At 41.9% G+C, this 18,991-nt stretch overlaps 1 protein-coding gene across 2 annotated transcripts in view; it reads left to right on the forward strand.

The window, feature by feature from the left end:
* Nucleotides 1-18,991, forward strand: part of CACNA2D1 (calcium voltage-gated channel auxiliary subunit alpha2delta 1) — a 653,332-nt gene that overhangs the window by 528,505 nt on the left and 105,836 nt on the right. For both annotated transcript variants that reach the window (XM_075926367.2, XM_006117144.5), the window contains exon 12: nucleotides 3,779-3,883. In XM_075926367.2, coding sequence (XP_075782482.1) covers nucleotides 3,779-3,883 — 105 coding nt within the window. The remainder of the gene's footprint in view (nucleotides 1-3,778; nucleotides 3,884-18,991) is intronic.

Raw genomic sequence — 18,991 nt, forward strand, 5'->3', positions numbered from 1 at the left:
TTATAATCTTAGAAATAAATTAAGGCACTCCGGTAATATCTACTTGTAATATGGATTTGCTGATTTGTGAGTTAGTGTTATCTATTGTTCCTCTACACGTTATTTGCAAAGGTATATTTACCATTGTTTTTTAATTTTGGTGTATCAATTAATTTTACCCTATTGTAATGATTACTATAGAACTATTTTTTTCTGTAAATCACTTTGTGATATATTGTGATTCTAGGTAGGAGGGTTTTTGTTTGTTGGATTGTTTTTTTGGGAGGGGTTGGTGGGCGAGGGGGAGGAGTGCCTTGTTTTTTGCTTCCTCGGGGACATAAAAAGGTTCATTCTTAGAGTTTCATGCACCAAGCTATTTCCAGATGTGTAGGTAAGTAAACTCCATTTTAAAGGATGTGTTAATCTTATCCATAAAATGAATGTGGTTGCACCTTCATTTAAAAAAAAAAAAAAAAGATGTCTAGCTACTGGCTTGCTTTGTTGAATTTTAAAAATATATAAAAATTAAAAAAATTAAAGCTATAATTAGCAGACTAAGAGGGAGGTCAGAAAGCATTTTTGAAATAGAGAGACATCCTATTATTCTATAGAATCAAGAAAATCATACTGATTTCTGATGTATTGCAGCACACTGTCATCTTCATCCAAGACCTTATATTACTTCTTGTCAGCTGGGAGTATGAATTCTTTAACAGATGAATCTATGAACAGATAGATCAGTGAAAATTCAGAAAAGGTGTAAATTAAACTCACGTGTGTAAGTTAAGAATGTTTTGAGTTAACTATAAATCTCTGACACAGTAGGAGGCCCAGTCTCTGAAAGGGAATCTGGCTTCCTGGCTGGCTCCTTGAAGCATAGGAAGAAATGTGAATCTGCTTGCTTTTAAGGTAGGGGTGGACAAGATACGGCCCGTGATCCAGCCTGTGGCCTGCCCTGCCACTTCCTCACCCTCATGCCAATAGAGATGTGGGGCAGGAGAGTGCATGAAGTTTCTTCAGCCCCGCCAGGGCGCATGACACCTTGAAGGAACTGCCAGCTGTTCAAAATGACTGGAGATTTCCTCTCAGCGCCACATGCCTCTGGCAGTTGGTGGCTGGGGACGAGAGACTTAATGTACTCCCCTGCTCCAAGGCCCAGATTGACCTGAGGGCGAGGGAGTGCACAGTGTCCTCCCTGAGCCAGGGTCGCATGGCACCTAGAGGGAACCACCAGCTGTTCTAAGTGCTGTGTGCCCCTGGCAGGGCTGGGGCAGGGTGCAGGAGACTTTGCATGCTAGCCTTCACAGCCTCCTGTAGCAAGGAGTTCCATAGGTTGACTCTTTGCTTTGTGAAGAACAACTTTCTGTTACTAGTTTGAAGCCTGCTACCCATTCCTTTCCTTTGGTGTCCTCTAGTCCTTCTTTATGGGAACTAATGAAGAACTTTTCTGTATGCACCCTCTTCACCCAACTCCTGCTTTTAGCGACCTCTATCGTATCCCCCCTCCATCTCCTCTTTTCTAAGCTGAAAAGTCCCAGTCTGTTTAACCTCTCTTCATATGGGACCTGTTCCAAATCCCTCATCATTATAGTTGCCCTCCCCTCTCCCACCCTCTCTCTTCCACCTCCTTTTCCCAGTCTCCCCGAGTTTGGTTCAATAAAGAGAGATTCTATTTTTGACCACACATTTTCTTTATTTTGTACATCAGGAAGGCGGGCTAGGGAAGGGTAAGTGGAAGGAGGTGAGGGAGGAATGGGGTACGAGCCACCGATGGGGAGGACTGGGCTGGCTCTGCGGGCTTCTGGGGGTGGAAGCTCTCCTGCAGCCCCCCAATTGCCCCCTCTCCCCAGATGGCAGCCTGCGGCAAGTGCAGCTGGTCTGATGGCCGAGTGCTGTGATGTGCCCAGTGTGGGTACTCCGGGCAATCAAGCCAGGACTGCTTTGCAAGCGGGGCACCCCTGAGAATTGTCTGTCCGGGGTGGGGGTTGGGTCCCTTTAAGCACAGCCTTCAGCTAGCCTGAGACAGCAGCTCCACGCTCTAAGTCCTCATCTGATGCCCTGCCGGCACTGCTTCCGGCCATCCTTAACCCTGGTTCAGGGTCCACTCAGTGTGAACATGCTAGTTCGAATTAGCAAAACGCTAATTCGAACTAGTTTTTTAGTCTGGATGCGTTAGTTCGAATTAACTAATTCGAACTAAGTTAGTTCGAATTAGCGCTGTAGTGTAGACATACCCTAACACTGTTTGCAGGTAACTTTTCGTAACACTTGGGAGGTGTGCCACTCCCGGTGTCCATGCCAAAACTCTAATTGGTAACTGGGGTGCCTTTCCCAGGCCTTCTGGGTGTCCCCTCCTGCACCTTCTCCTCCTGCAGGTGTTTGTGAAGATAAACCCAGACAAACAGGAAAGAAAGAGGAAAAACTCCTCTTTTAACTGCTTAAACCACTGTTAATACCTAGCACATATTTGTATTATATTTGCAGTAATGGCTATCTAGACATATAGATATGAAAAATGTATCACCAATATAGCAAATTGTATTGCTAAGTCAAAAACAGAACTTTTAGTTATTTTAAAACTAAACAGAAAGTATTGATAATATAATTCTCATGTGCATAGTAATATAGCTGATAAAGTATGCTGATAACATGTTCTGGAGAAAATTCTACTCCCAAATACTAATGGTGTTGATTCATAGTAAAATTCATTTACAACACTGTGAGGAAATATTCTGTCTCCACACACATGAACCCATTATTGTTTATCAATTATAGAAACACACAACTGATGTAAAATAAATAGCTGTAATATGGCTGTGGGTTGAAGCATATATTTTCAATGGATACATTGGGATCAGTTTCATACTAATGCTTTTACCTTGGAACACAATAGGCTCTGTAACACACATTTATTTTATTTTTTATTTTACTGGCAAAACCCCCTTTTCCACTATCATTTCAGCAAGAGTGCGAAGTTAGTGAGAATACCAAATGGGAATTACTTGCGATACAGATGCCTGGGGTGGCAGCAGCCCCTGTCTGTGGGGCACTGGAGCTCCCTACACACAGAAGCTGCTCTGCGGGATGTGCTGTTGCCCTAGTGAGAATACCAAATGGGAATTTGTCTACATCAAGATGCAATCACCCAATGATAATATGATCACCATTCTCCCCACATTTCTCCCCTTGATTTCTCTGTATTCATTTACAACCTGATCTGGTAAAAATTCCTATTAAGTCCAAGGGCTTTCTCGGACTTCCTGCTGTGTAGACAGTGACAAAATCTGAAATATACTATTTCGACTTAAGCTACTCAATTGACGTAGCTCAAGTTGCATAGCTTATTTTGGCTTTAGCCCTGCTGTGTAGACGTTTCCTGGATATCTAACTTAAAGTACTAAGTAAATCAGTACAGATTTTGGCCTAGTAGAACAAGTACCAAACCTGTTTTACTTTACTCATGTAGGCTGGCCTTTTAAATCCATGGGATATCTTATGGGAGTAAGGTGACCAAGATTTGGACCTTGGGTCAGTTAGTTTTGTGGTGTTTTTATGAATTTATTTTGGAATGTCTATTAAATCATTAAGAAGGCAGGCATTTTTTTAATATTGATAACGTTACTGTTCTAGCTTTATTACTTTTATTATAAAAAAGGGCAGCAGCCCAAAGCAATATATTGTGTATAGTATTTTATAACCAAAAGTGATCCTGAATTATATTTCTGGGAACTATATTACACTTTTGTGGGTCTTTTGAGAGCCAGAACTAAAAAGTTACTTCTTTCTCTATCTCCTACAGCACAGTGTCTCTAGAGCTAACTGCAATAAGATCATTATGTTGTTTACTGATGGTGGTGAAGAGAGAGCCCAAGAGATTTTTCTCAGATACAACAAAGACAAAAAAGTAAGTGGCATTTACAAAACAATTTCAGCATGAAGATACTTAATGAGGAAATTTAGGTGGTTTCTGGAGGGAAGAATGCTTGCATTTTATAAATGCTCAAAATAACTGGTATCTTTGAAATCAAGTATTGAATAATACACCATCAGAAGCTTTCCCAGTGAACAACATGCTATGAAAATATGGTGGAATTATTAAATAATATTTTGCATATCTACACTGTCTATCACCTCAAAGCTCTTTTACTCCTGTCTGCCAAAATGAAAAATCCTGGGCACAATGTTTGAAAATTCTGCATATTTTATTTGTCAAAATAACACAATCCAATCATAACAATTTCCATTATTTTGGTAAATTATTTCAAAATACCAGTCTGCTTAAACACAGAAACAGTCCCTTAGGCTGCAGTGCAACTATTCATGTGATCATACCTGGGCATGTACCTTGCTTATTTGGGGCCAAGAAATCCGGGGTTCTGTTCCTGTCTTTGCCAAGGACTCACTATGGGTATGTCTACACTACAAAGTTAGTTCGAACTAACGGACGTTAGTTCGAACTAACTTTCATAGGCGCTACACTAGCGCTCCGTTAGTTCGAATTTAATTCGAACTAACGGAGCGCTTAGTTCGAACTAGATAATCCTCATTCCACGAGGATTAAGCCTAGTTCGAATTTACTAGTTCGAAATAAGGGGTGTGTAGCCCCTTAATTCGAACGAGTGGGAGGCTAGCCCTCCCCAGGTTTCCCTGGTGGCCACTCTGGCCAACACCAGGGAAATTCGTCTGCCCCCCTCCCGGCCCCGGACCCCTTAAAGGTACACGGGCTGGCTACGGTGCCCGTGCCAGGTGCAAGCCTGCCAGCACCCAGCCAACAGACCCTGCACCTGGCACGGATCGAGCCACCCACCCGATGCCCTCCAGCCCTCCCCCTCTTCCCGGGACCAGGCTGGCGGCTCCCGGGAGCTTGCCCAGGACCGCAAGAGGCGGGCACCCGCCTGGGCTAGTGCGGACGTCGCGGACCTCGTCCACGACCTCTGCACTAGGCACAGGAAAGTGGCTGGCTTGGGCAGGAGAGCTGCCAGCCTGGCCACCCAGGAGCAGGTGTGCAAGAGAATCAAGGGGGTCCACTGAGACCCCCGACCCTGAGCCCTGAGCTTACAATGGCCGTTCTGGGTCAGACCAAAGGTCCATCTAGCCCAGTAGCCTATCTGCCGACAGCGGCCAGCCCTAGGGACCCTAGAGGGGATGGCCCGAAGACAGTGACCAAGCCATTTGTCTCGTGCCATCCCTCTCCAGCCTTCCACAAACCTTGGGCAGGGACACCACTCCTACCCCCTGGCTAATAGCACTCCATGGACCCAACCTCCATGACTTGATCTCACTTCCCTTTAAACTCTGTTCCAGTTCTAGCCTTCACAGCCTCCTGCAGCAAGGAGTTCCACAGGTTGACTCTTTGCTTTGTGAAGAACAACTTTCTGTTGTTAGTTTGAAGCCTGCTACCCATTCCTTTCCTTTGGTGTCCTCTAGTCCTTCTTTATGGGAACTAATGAAGAACTTTTCTGTATGCACCCTCTCCACCCAACTCCTGCTTTTAGAGACCTCTATCCTGTCCCCCCTCCGTCTCCTCTTTTCTAAAGTGAAAAATCCCAGTCTCTTTAGCCTCTCTTCATATGGGACCTGTTCCCAACCTCTGATCATTGTAGTTGTCCTCCCCTCTCCCACCCTCTCTCTTCCCCTCTCCCACCTCCTTTTCCCAGTCTCCCCCAGTTTTGTTTAATAAAGATAGATTCCATTTTTGAACACAATTGTCCTTTATTTTGTACATCAAGAAGAGGGGCTAGGGAAGGGTAAGTGGAAGGAGTTGAGGGAGGAATGGGGTACGCGCCCCCGATAGGGAGGACTTGGCTGGCTCTGCGGGCTTCTGGGGGTGGAAGCTCTCCTGCAGCCCCCCAATTGCCCCCTCTCCCCAGATGGCAGCCTGCGGCAAGTGCAGCTGGTCTGATGGCCGAGTGCTGTGATGTGCCCAGTGTGGGTACTCCGGGCAATCCAAGCCAGGACTGCTTTGCAAGCAGGACACCCCTGAGAACTGTCTTTCCGGGGTGGGGGTCGGGACCCTTTAAGCACAGCCCTCGGCTAGCCTGAGACAGCATCTCCACGCTCTAAGTCCTCCTCTGATGCCCTGCCGGCACTGCTTCCGGCCATCCTTGAGCCTGGTTCAGGGTCCACTTAATGTGGACATGCTAGTTCGAATTAGCAAAACGCTAATTCGAACTAGTTTTTTAGTCTGGATCGGTTAGTTGGAATGAGCTTAGTTCGAATTAACTAATTCGAACTAAGTTAGTTTGAATTAACATTGTAGTGTAGACGTACCCAAAGTGATCTTGAAAAGTTCTTTCATTTGATTTCGTCCCTCCTCCCCATCGACATTATGGATATAAAGTCACCCTCACAGTGGTTCTAGAAGGTTTGTCTAATCCAGGACTAATCAACTTTGGAAGCCCTGGGGGCCACAATGATACTCAGAGCACATGCTGATGGCCACAACTTAAGTGCAGTTCCATATATACCAATAGCTTCTTTCACACTGATGGGCATGAATACAAAGATTAAGGCAAGACTACACAACACACAGGCCCCATTTAAGTCGGTTCTGATTATATTAATAAAATGCAATATTTACCTGATTTCCACTCATATGACAGCACTTTTAATGAGCAATGACAGTCCAGGAATTTAACTACTAAAATGCATATCAACAGAAGACCATTATATTGACTACTTTTTTGTTTTGGCTCCCACCCATGTATTGAGTGCCGTATAAACCCAAACCACATCGTGGGCTGCAAACAAATGGGCCACGGACCAGATGTGGCCTGTGGGCCACATGTTGAGTAGCCCTGGACTAATCTGTGTATATTACTTTGAGACTTGAAAGGCCTTTTTAAACTGTTGGTTAACAATAATCTACATTGCACTACCAGCTGGAATTGTAGTCACTCTACTCTAAGGCATTCTGACTGCAACCTTCTCAAGTTACACATGGAGAGTTCATGCTATCTCACCTCTTTTCTGTGCCTGATAGTTTTTGGTGTGCTATAAAAGAATGATATCAGCCAACGGAAAAGTAATTAGGTGACATTCAGTGAAAGAAGCATGGAGGGGTGCATGATTCACTTCATAGAGCTTTTCATTTGCAGTTGTATTTTAGGATTGGAAGGAAGATAAAATGACCAGTTCTAACACAGGTGCAGTTTTATAATGCTAAGAAATGAATCACATTACATCCTGCATTGTGCCCAATTGTATAAGTATAAGAAAGACAATAAATTCCTCAGCCAAGCATTGCAAATGAAATGTATAGTTATTGTCTGACACACAATTTGTTACTGCATACTATGTAAAATATGTGGATAATAATTGCCACTTTATTGGAACATATGCTTAATTAAACACATTTTCTGATATAATTAACCGTAATGGAAGCAACTTGCATCTGATTAATTTTATAAATTTGCTGATTTAATTCTCAATAAATGCCAGCATTCCTTTTACTTTTACTTTTCTACTAGCAAAAATGTCTATACTATTGCTTTTCTCCAAAGTGACTTTAAAAGTACAAGGAGTAAAGTTTTTAACTTGCACCACTTAAAAACCATAAGGTTTATTCAAGGAAAAAGGATATGCTTTTTCAATCAAGTAAACATTTTACCTTCTTGAAGATTAATTTGTGTTTACAAAATATAATTAGAGACTCATAAATATTTTATAGCAAAAGATAGAATGAGGGTAATCAGTGATTTGTACTGGCAAATTCATCTGTGTGAAATCATAATACAAATAGCCATGTCATTGTAGCAAGTTCTGGTGTTCCTCAAGTAATATCTTAATGCAAAAGTTATTAGTACTAATTCAAGAACTCATAGTCTATCTGGTGACAAGGATAAGCTTTATTTTTGAATGTTAACAGTGTATATGTATCTCTGTCTTTTTGAGCATATGTAATTAATGTTTAGACTGACAGGATAAAAGTAAAGCCACTAGCACATGCATTCCAAGATTAGAAAATTAATATGTTTTATCTTGCAAAGAAGTAGCCATAGATAATAAGGTAGCCTTCTAAAGACTTAGAGTAAGCTGTGTTTGTGCAAGAAATGATAAGACTTCTCACTGGTAATGATAATGGTCCAGATTTTAGTACTTTTACTCCAGTCTACTTATGCCACAAATTGTCCATCACACATAATAGAGACTAAGTTTTAAACAAAGGTTCTTTCAAGATGAGAAAGGCTATCAGAATCTGATTCTATGTATTTTTTAGAAATAACATTACAAGAGAAGTAAAATGCAGCTGAGCTGTATATACTGCAAATTAGACAGAACCAAGTGGTGGTATCTGTTCTTGAATTATCGTTCGTGTTTGAGCATTTCTCCCTATGTTTAGCAATGGAGTTGTAAAAGAAAAATCTTTATGTTGTTCACCATTGGAGAAGAGTACAGTGAATCATTGTTACTTCGGAGATGTAACTTTTTGACCTTCTGTCTGAGATTGTGGAATGAAGTCCCAAAGGAACTAGGGGCCGTCTCAAAACTCTCCTCTTTCAACTCCAGGTGAAAGACACGGTTCTTCAATCTTGTCTTCTCGAACATAAATATACCTTTTAAAATGCAAGCAAAAAAAGATGACGCTTCACTGCATACACTTCTCCTTAGGGAGATGGGGAGAGAAACAACATATGATCAATTTTAATCATGTTGCTCTATTCGCTACTGGAAGTCATACTTTGATGGACTGCAGTATAAGAATGCATCTATGAATTGAATAGATGTAGTCAGACTCTATTATATACCATTTGATGGAAGACTTATTGCCTGTACCTTATACAAAAATGCCATCTTCTCCTTTATTCAAACCGGATCTTGTTACTCTTTATTGTTGCAGACTCTCCAAGCTAAACTCACTATAGTTCTCAAAGTACCGTGTTTCCTTCTTGGTGTCAACCAGTTTGGTATGTAAGGGAGCTAAGTACCTTCTGGCTAATCACACAACATGTCATGTTTACACTTCTTTGCATTATTTTGCTGTTACTGGAGCTAGCCCTTAGTTCAGCCTTCCAGTTGCTGAGTCAAAGAAAACAATAAAATATTGTATTAAACAAAAGCAGCAACCCTTGAAAAGAGAGGCAGGGAAAATATCCCATTAAATTACTGATTTTGATCTGTTTGTGCTGGCTATATTTCAAGTCAATTTCGGTCTCTTTCAATCCCATGGTGTGTGAATGCAGAAATTGTTGTAAAACCAAATTAACTATTAATATTTTGAGGGGACAGGTCTGAATGCATTCAGGGAATGTTTGTTCTATGTATGTATAATGGTGTCCTGGCTATGCCAAAGGTTCCAAGGTGTTACTGCACTATAAGTAGTAGTAAAGCCTTTGACATCTAAATTATTCATTTAATCTTGCCTTATCATGCTTTGTCACTTCTGTAAAGCTATAGTTAGAGTAACAGAATACAGCTTCGCAGGGTGCTCACATTAAACACCCAGAATAGTGATAGAAATGTAGCCGTGTTAGTCTGGGGTAGCTGAAGCAAAATGCAGGACAATGTAGCACTTTAAAGACTAACAAGATGGTTTATTAGATGATGAGCACCCAGGCAATGCCACAATGGCAGCAGAAAATGACAGGGATGGAAGTGGTAAATATTCATTTTGTGTGTGCAGCCAGGCTACAGATAGCTTTGCTGAAGACAGCAGTATATTTACACATAATGGCCGAGCAAAGCAACTGTGACTATTCACTGCCATTAAAAAAACAATGACACTTTCATGATAGAATGCTATCCCCAGTGCGTTGGCCAAAATCCACACTTTGTGTGTTCTGTTTTCTCTGATTACCCATGTAGTTACAATTAGATTTGTCATTTTTCTATTTTAAGACTTGATTTGTTGATGTAATTTAACAGCTGTCAAATTCTACCTCAGAGATGGCTGCATTTTGTAAGTACATGGGAGTGATTCTTCAATGCGTGTGTGTTGTATGAATGAGATGGCATTAAAGGGCAAAACGTATTGATAACTGAATGAAAATAAGGAAGATTTTGATTGAATAGGTTAGATCCTGGGCTATGTCTGAACTAAGTTTGGCAGAGTCTGAGGGGCAAAGGTTTCAAACCAACTCTATCCTTCCTGTATATTAAGTGACCCAGAAGATAGAGATTACTATGACACTTTGTCATGTCCCTGGCCATGCCCCTTATTACAGGAACTGTAATGTAGATGGGAGTGTAGAAGGTGTTGGGCAGGAGGAATCCTCCACTGGCCAGCTAGTCTGTCTTTACTGCCCTTTTGTACTGTGTATTACTGGCACAATGCAATTGTAAGTTGGCCATAGCTGGGCTGGGGTCTGCATGCTGGAGATAGTAGACAATGAACAGGAATAAGCAGAATCATTAGAGTCAGGTCAAAGTCAAGATGGGGTTAGAGACCAGACATAGTGCCAGACTGGACATGGGAGGCAGGAATCAAACTTTGAATTAGGCTGGAGTCTGAGACTAGTGGTGGCACCAGGAAAGATTCAAGATCAAGGTCAAACTGGGATCAGAGATCAGGAGATGAAATCTGAATTCGTAGCAAGCCCTAAGCCTGTGACGTTGACCAGACAACTCTCTGGGTCAGGTCTCTTGAGGGTCAAATAGGATGGATGGTCAATCACAGGGCTTCAGGGTACTGTTATTCTAGATGCTTAGGGTGGATTTCCTGTGGCAACATCTCCACATAGCTTCTGGATAGGGCTGGCATGACTTCTTGGTACACTGTGGGAATATCAGCCATCCTAGGATCTGCAGAGTCTGAATCTAGTTTCTGCATCTTTATAGCTACTTAGCTAGGCCAATATCTACAATGTCATCTTAACTCTGAGATCAGCTGATCTGTAGAATGACTTCCTAAAAGAATTGGTAGAAAAGCTCTCTTTGGAGACATTTAGGGTATGTCTACACTACCACCCTAGTTTGAACTAGGGTGGCTAATGCAGGCATTCGAATTTGCAAATGAAGTCCGGGATTTAAATATCCCGGGCATCATTTGCATGTTCCCGGGCAGGCACCATTTTAAAATGCCTGTAGTTCGAACTGACTGTCCGCGGCTACATGCGGCACGGACTAGGTAGTTGGATTTAGCTACCTCCTTCTTGCAGGAGGAAAAACGGTAGTTCAAATTAGGAGCTTTAATTCGAACTACCTAGTCCATGCCTCTTGTAGCCGTGGGCAGTCAGTGCGAACTACGGGCATTTAAAAATGGCGCCCGCCCGGGAACATGCAAATGAAGCCCGGGATATTTAAATCCCGGGCTTCATTTGCAAGTTCGAATGCCTGCATTAGCCACCCTAGTTCGAACTAGGGAGGCAGTGTAGACATACCCTTAGAAACAAAAGAACAATCCTAAAATGTACAGGAAGATGATCTCATAGCCATCACATGCACCCACTTCACTTTCCTCTGGTGAGTAACCGTACTTTTCACAGGCACTTATTTGAAATACATTACGTTAGTCCCTTATAATATGAGTTTAGGCTTAAAAATGCATGTAAACAAGTGTTGGGCATTAAGTCTCTTTTCCAAATCTAAACTAGGTGGAGTGAGATATATTTGAACTGAAAGTCTGCCACTGTTCTAGTGAGAGAACAGACAAATATGTGAAGGTCTTCACAGTAGAGCCAAAGGGGATAAGGGAGTATGAGAGGCTCCATGGGATGCATGAGAAGAAAAGAATAGCTAAAATAGACAGTGGAGCAAGAGGGGAAAATGTAGTAACTTAAACATGTTACATGAGAGCTTAAAATAATGTTAAAAATGGAAAACATCAAGAAACAGTTAAATACCATCCCAATATGATGAAGTTTTTATTTATATGTTCACAAAGCATGAGGAAATAAAATAAGAGATTTAGTAAGAGCAGGTGTATGAGAGCCTCAAATTAGCCTAGTGGAGGAAGAAAATAAGTTTTAAATACTTGTGTAACCTAAATAAGTAGTTTTCAGCTTCTGGTCAGTGGATCTCTGGGGGTCTGTAGTCTGTCTACATTTTCAAAAGGTTTCTGCACTGCCATTTGAAAATTGTTAGGTGAAAAAATGTTCCAAAGCACTGACCTAAATTGTTTGGAAGGGTTTAAGAAGAGTTTTTTTGGGGGGAAAGGAGAGCATGTACTTGATTCAATAACATTATATCCTATAAAATATATATAGTTGAGAATAAGAATCGCTATAATTAATAACAATAATTTTGGAAGGTTTTACTATAAAATGTCCGATCACAAGAAGCAAAGGGTCACATCTAGACTACAGGCTTCTGTTGACAAAGAGCGTCTAGACTACATACAGTTCTGTTAACAAAGTGGCTTGCTTTGTCGACACGAGCGTGTAGACACAAAGGACAGTGTAGATGCAATAACACCTTCTGTTGATAGAACTCTGTCGACAAAAGGCATTATTCCTCGCAGAATGAGGTTTACCGCTGTCAACAAAACTTCCGAGTTCTGTCAACGTTATGTCGACAGAACTCAGTGGTAGTGTAGACGCAGGTATAGTTTTGTCGACAAAAGTTCACTTTTGTCAACAAAACCCTGTAGTTTAGACACACCCTGGGAGAGAACCTAGTTTAAATCAAAATAGCTAAAAAGTGAAAACTTATTCCTGAAGTAAATTGGCATGTTGTAAGTAGATGAGGTCAAATAAAGTAAGGCTGTTAAATCAGGATTTGCATCCAGGATTAAACAACTTTTTGCTTTTTTATACATTATTATCAAAATACTTATACAAGATAGTAAAATGGTAAAGTATAAGAGGCTCTTAAACATTTTGATAATAATGTATAAAAAAGCAAAAAAGTTGTTTAATTCAACATTTAAAAAAAAGGAAATGAAGGCCATTGCCATATAAATATACAGGATTAAAAAGGTCTCAACTAAGTGTTCTTTTTGCATCCACAATTAATTACACACACAGATAATAGTATGATTGAATGGCTATCCAGTTTGTATGTAGAATGGGTGATGCAGACAGATGGCTACTGGTTCTCAAGAAAACAAACTAATACTTTAAGAAGGGATAAAAATTCTAAGGGTGAAATTCTGGTTCCACTGAAATCAAGGTGTGTTTTACCATTGTCTTCAATGGAGTCAGGTTATCATCTTGAATTACTTGAATAGTTTCAGGAAATAGAACAGGGAAAGATACAAGATATACAGTTGAGAGAGTTTGTATGTTTGCCTGCGTGTCTGTCTGTCCTTGAGCTGGGAGACATGCATCCCTCCCTCTGGCTGTGCCTGCGGCACTGCAGTGCTCTTGGACAGGCGCTTTTCACCTGTCCACAAGAAGCTGCAGTGAGAGAGGGTATGGGTTGTTCTCTCTCCCCAGGGCATTGTGCATACTGAACCCCTCATCTTTAGCCCACCACAGCAATCCAGGCTTTCTTCAGACAACGGAGAGAAGCTTCCAGATCACAGGCTCTGGTTCTCATGGGGAACTTTAATCACCCTGACATCAGTTGGGACACCAAAACAGCAGTACACAGACAACCCAGGAAGTTTTTGGAGAATGTTGGGGATACCTTCTTGGTACAAGCGCTGAAGGAACCAACCAGGGGACATGCACAACTTGACATGCTGCTCACAAACAGGGAGGAACTAGTAGAGGAAGTAGAGGTGGGTGACAACCTGGGAAGCAGTGATCATGAGATGGTAGATTTCAGGATCCTGACCAAATAGAAAGGAGAGAAGCAAAATACACACCCTGGACTTCAGAAAACCAGACTTTGACTCCCTCAGAGAACTGATGGGCAGGATCCTATGGGATGCTAACATAAAGGGGAAAGCAGTCCAGGAGAGCTGGCAGTATTTTAAAGAAGCCTTATTAAAGGCATAGGAAGAAAAGCAAATATGGTAGGCAACCATATTGGCTTACTGGGGAAATCCTTGGTGAGCTTCAACACAAAAGGGAAGCTTACAAGAAGTGGAAACTTGGACAGATGACTAGGAAGGAGTATAAATATATTGCTCGAGAATGCAGGGGAATTATCAGGAAAGTGAAAGTGCAATTGGAATTGCAGCTAGCAAGGGATGTGAAGGTTAACAAGAAAGGTTTCTACAGGCACGTTAGCAATAAGAGGGTGATCAGAGAGGGTGTAGGACCCTTACTGGATGACGGAGGTAACCTAGTGACAGATGTTGTGGGAAAAGCTGAAGTACTCAATGCTTTCTTTGCCTCTGTCTTCACAGACAAGTTCAGCTCCCAGACTAATACACTAGGCAATGCAGTATGGGAAGGAGGTGGACAGACCTTGGTGGGGAAAGAACAGGTTAGGAACTATTTAGAAAAGCTAAACATACACAAATCCATGGGTCCAGATTTAATGCATCCGAGGGTATTGAGGGAGTTGGCAAATGTAATTGCTGAGCCTTTGGCCATTATCTTTGAAAACTCGTGGAGATTGGGAGAGATCTCGGGTGATTGGAAAAAGGCAAATGTAGTGCCCATCTTTAAAAAAGGGAAGGAGGACAATCCAGGGATCTACAGACCAATAAGCCTTACCTCAGTCCCCGGAAAAATCATGGAGGGGATCCTCAAGGAATCCATTTTGAAGCACTTAGAAGAGGGGAAAGTGATCGGGAATAATCAACATGGATTCACGAAGGGCAAGTCATACCTGACCAATCAGAATAGCCTCTATGATGAGGTAACTGGCTATGTGGTTATGGGAAAATCAGAGGATGTGATATACCTTGACTTTAGCAAATCTTTTTATACTGTCTCCCACAATATTCATGCCAGCAAGTTAAGGAAGTATGGATTGGATAAATGGACTGTAAGATGGATAGAAAGCTGGCTAGAATGTTGGGCCAACGGGTAGAGATCAATGGCTTAATGTCAGGTCGGTGGTTGGTTTCTGGCAGAGTCCCCCAAGGATCTGTTCTAGGACCTGTTTTGTTCAACATCTTTATTAATGACCTGGATGAGAGGATGGATTGTACCCTCAGCAAGTTCGCAGATGACACTAAGCTAGGGGGAGAGGTAGATATGCTGGAGGGCAGGGATAGAGTCCAAAATGACTTAGAGAAATTGGACGTGTGGGGGCAACAAGAAGTCTGATGAAGTTCAACAAGGACAAGTGTAGAGTCCTGCACTTGGGACGGAAGAATCCCAAGCATTGTTACAGGCTGGGGACCAACTGGCTAAGTAGCAGGTCTGCAGAAAAGGACCTGGGGATTACAGTGAATGAGAAGCTGGATGAGTCAACAGTGTGCCCTTGTAGCCAAGAAGGCTAATGGCATATTAGGTTGCATTAGGAGGAGCATTGTCAGCAGATCTAGAGAAGTGATTATTCCCCTTTATTCGGCTCTGGTGAAGACACGTCTGGAGTATTATGTCCAGTTCTGGGCCCCCCACTATAGAAAGGATGTGGATGCAGTGGAGAGGGTCTAGTGAAGGGTGGAGGCTGGAGCATATGACCTATGAGGGGAGAGAGCGATTTGGATTTGTTTATTATGCAGAAGACAAGAGTGAGGGGGAATTTGATAGCAGCCTTCAACTTCCTGAAGGGAGGTTCCAAAGAGGATGGAGAAAGGCTGTTCACAGTAGTGACGGATGGCAGAACAAGGAGCAATGGTCTCAAGTTACAGTGAGAGAGGTCTAGGTTGGTTATTAGGAAAAACTATTTTACTAGGAGGGTGGTGAAGCACTGGAATGGGTTACCTAGGGAAGTGGTGGAATCTCCATCCCTAGAGGTGTTTAAGTCTCGGTTTGACGAAGCCCTGGCTGAGTTGATTTAGTTGGGACTGGTTCTGCCTTGGGCAGGGGGCTGGACTTGATGACCTCCTGAGGTCTCTTCCAGCTCTATGATTCTATAATATAAATGAAGAAAAACAAAACTTATTTGAGTTAAAGGCCCAAGCAACACCAGGTAAATCGTCTAGTTAAATAAATTAGAAAAACAATTAGTAATAGGGAATATATTGGCAGTAATGTCACAAACCACTGATCAGGAAAATAATTTAAGGTTTGACCCATGACAGCCTTTCACTAGCAGTTAATTAAGTGCAATCCATAAGAGCAGAATGAATGAGGATATTTTATAACGCTCAGTATAAACAGAAATTCTGCCTGCACTGCAGCCTGAAGTTGATGAGTCATTGCTTGAGTGCTATGCCCAGCTGAAAAATCTCCTTTTTAAAGAAGTCTGTAGAAGATTAGAGACATGGCATGAAAAATGAAGTTGCATACCAAATTTAGTGTGACAAACTCCAAGGGTACGTCTACACAGAGGCACAAATTCAGGATAACATCGATTATCCCGAAATAGCGTTCTGAGCATCTTAACAGCAAGCTCATTATTTCAAAATACATTTGAAATAATGGGCTATTATTCCAATGTCATGCAAACCTCGTTTCATGAGGATTAAGGGACTCGTTGGAATAGCGCTCCATTTCAAAATTAGCGCTGTTTAGACAATGCCAAATTTTGAAATAGGCTATCCCAAAATAAGCTATACAATTTGCATAGCTCATTTCAAACTACGCACTACTATGTAGACCAGAGCTGAGCAAAATATGGCTCACCAAACCACCAGATCCGGCTCGCAGACCACCCTGCTGAGACCCTCATGAACTCAGCTGCCGCAGTTCAAAACACCGTCCCTGCAGCTCTGCTCTTCATGCAATCTCCCCAACCCAGCTCAATCTTCAGTTCCTATTGTCCAGAAACAGTTTGCCAATAAGAACTGACCTCAGCCAATCTCTCTGCTTCTATTGGCTGGAAATAGCCAGTCAATCAGAGATGAGAGATTGGCCTGGGAGACTGGGGCAATGCAAGCCTCCCCACCCGGAGTTGAGAGCCACATGGAGGGGGCAGCTGGCAGGGAGCCCAGACTGCCTTGGGGGTGCTGCAGCCTGCTGGCCAGAAGACACTTAGGTAAACTCCTTCCAGCCAGCACCTGCCTCTGGTACTCCAACGCCTCCTGCATCCCCACTCCCTTCCCCAGATCACCATCCAAACCCTTTGCATCGCTCTGCCCTCTCGACCCAGGTGACAGCTCCCTCCCCGACTCTGTACCTCCTTCTGCACTCCTCCTTTGAGCCAGAATGCTCTCCTGCACCCACACTCCCTCCTTGACTGTACACCCCAATCCCCTGACCCAGGTCACAACCCCCTCCTCCACCCAAACACCCTCTCAGACCCCACACCATCTCTTGCACCCCATGTACCCTTCTGCACCCAACCTCCAAACTATAGATTCCACGCCTCCTCCACAAAAAAATGTGGCCCTTGATCACTTACCAAAACCTTGGAGTGGCCCCCCACCAAAATTATTGTCCACCTCTGGTGTAGACATTGTGCCGTATGGGCGAAACCCTGACCCCATTGAAATCAATGGCAAAATTCTCATTGAATTCAGTGAAGTCAAGATTTCATTGTATGTTTAAAAAAAATATAGACACACATGGTGAGAGGGGCAATATTTTTTTAATTGGACCAAATTCTGGGAGTGAGGGAAATAAGCATTCTCACCCATCTTGTCTGTCTCATACCCTGAGACCAATATGACTTCAACAACACTGCATATAACATATAATAATACTCCACCGTGAACGGAGAATCTGTTCATGAAGATTAGCATTGGCTACAGAATGCTGGTGTTAACTGGAAAGGAAGGACATAGGTGACAAGTTTCTGGTCTGTATCCTCAGCAAATATTCAGAAAGCTCTATGAAACTAAGGGTACGTCTACCCTGCACAGCTATTTCGGCATACCGGAGGTATCCTGAAATAGCTCCCTTGCGTCTACACAAGCCGCCTATTATTTTGAATTTTTTTTCAAAATAATGGGCCCGTTATTTCACTATCCCAGTAAACCTTGTTCCATGAGGGATAAGAAATGGCTTGAAATAGCACGTTATTTAGAAATTTGGCCCTGTGTAGGCACACCAAAATAAGCTAGTTCAAATTGTGTATCTTATTTTGAGTTTAGGATGCTATGTAGACACACTCTAAAAGAGCCTATACTTCCAGATCTGGTCCACTACATCTCCATTATGTCTAATTTTCTGTTCAGCATTTTGAAGTTAATGATTTTACTTGTATTCATATTATCCATGTACCTACATTTACATAAAATTACCTATCCATATTTTTAAGTCTCTTTCAAGGGTTTAAGTGAAATGTGCGTGGTTTATAGCCCTTGTTCTAGTCATCTGCACAGTCATATAGAACAAAGGATTCATCTGGTATATATGCTAAAAACACTTTTTTCAATCATTTCATTTTTATTTTAAGTGTTGCTTTTACCATCTCTGAACAGCAGAGTACTGTGCTTGCTAAGTTCTGTGTTTGTGGCAATTGCATCTTTGCTTGTGATGCATCTGGCTTCATGGCAGCACTGAGTTCGATTAACAAAGACAATTTTCCCTGAGCAGGTTCCCTGTTTTATGCAAAGCATATTTGCAAAACTTAAAAAAGTTGATTCTATATCAGTCTTTGACTGTGCAGCACATTTATAGTAATATTTTAATCACTAGCTGGAACCATAATAAATATCATAATTAATTACCATTTGAGAAAGCAGCCAACACAATTCTTCCATTAAAGTTCAAAGTTTAGTTAAATGAGACATTATCAATTATAATCTGTTGGTAGTTAAGATTTAGCAAGGTTTTCAGCTTTTTAACTAGAAAACCCTGAACGATTGGGGGAGGGTTCACTACATCACATCACTTTATAATGAAACAAGATTTATGTTTTGTCAGCTGAGATGTGATTTAAATACAGTGTACTATCCTGCTGTCATTAATCAGGCCCCGATCCTTAACTTTCACACTTGTAAAGTTGAGCATGTAATACATGTTTGCAGTATTGGGGCCTCAAGCCACTTAAAATTCAGAGAATTAGAGTTTTCATTGCAGGATCAGGTCTAATTTCTTCTTTAGCTGAAAATGTATTGATTGTTTTCTTAAAGTAATTGAAGATATTCATCATTTACAGTGAAGTAACCTCACAGTGAGAATCACCTGGTCGTCATTTGTTCTGTGGCAAAATAATGTATTATTCTACATCATACAGATGA

The sequence above is a fragment of the Pelodiscus sinensis genome, chromosome 1 (assembly GCF_052426305.1).
Source record: "Pelodiscus sinensis isolate ZL-2025 chromosome 1, ASM5242630v1, whole genome shotgun sequence".
NCBI lineage: Eukaryota > Metazoa > Chordata > Testudines > Trionychidae > Pelodiscus > Pelodiscus sinensis.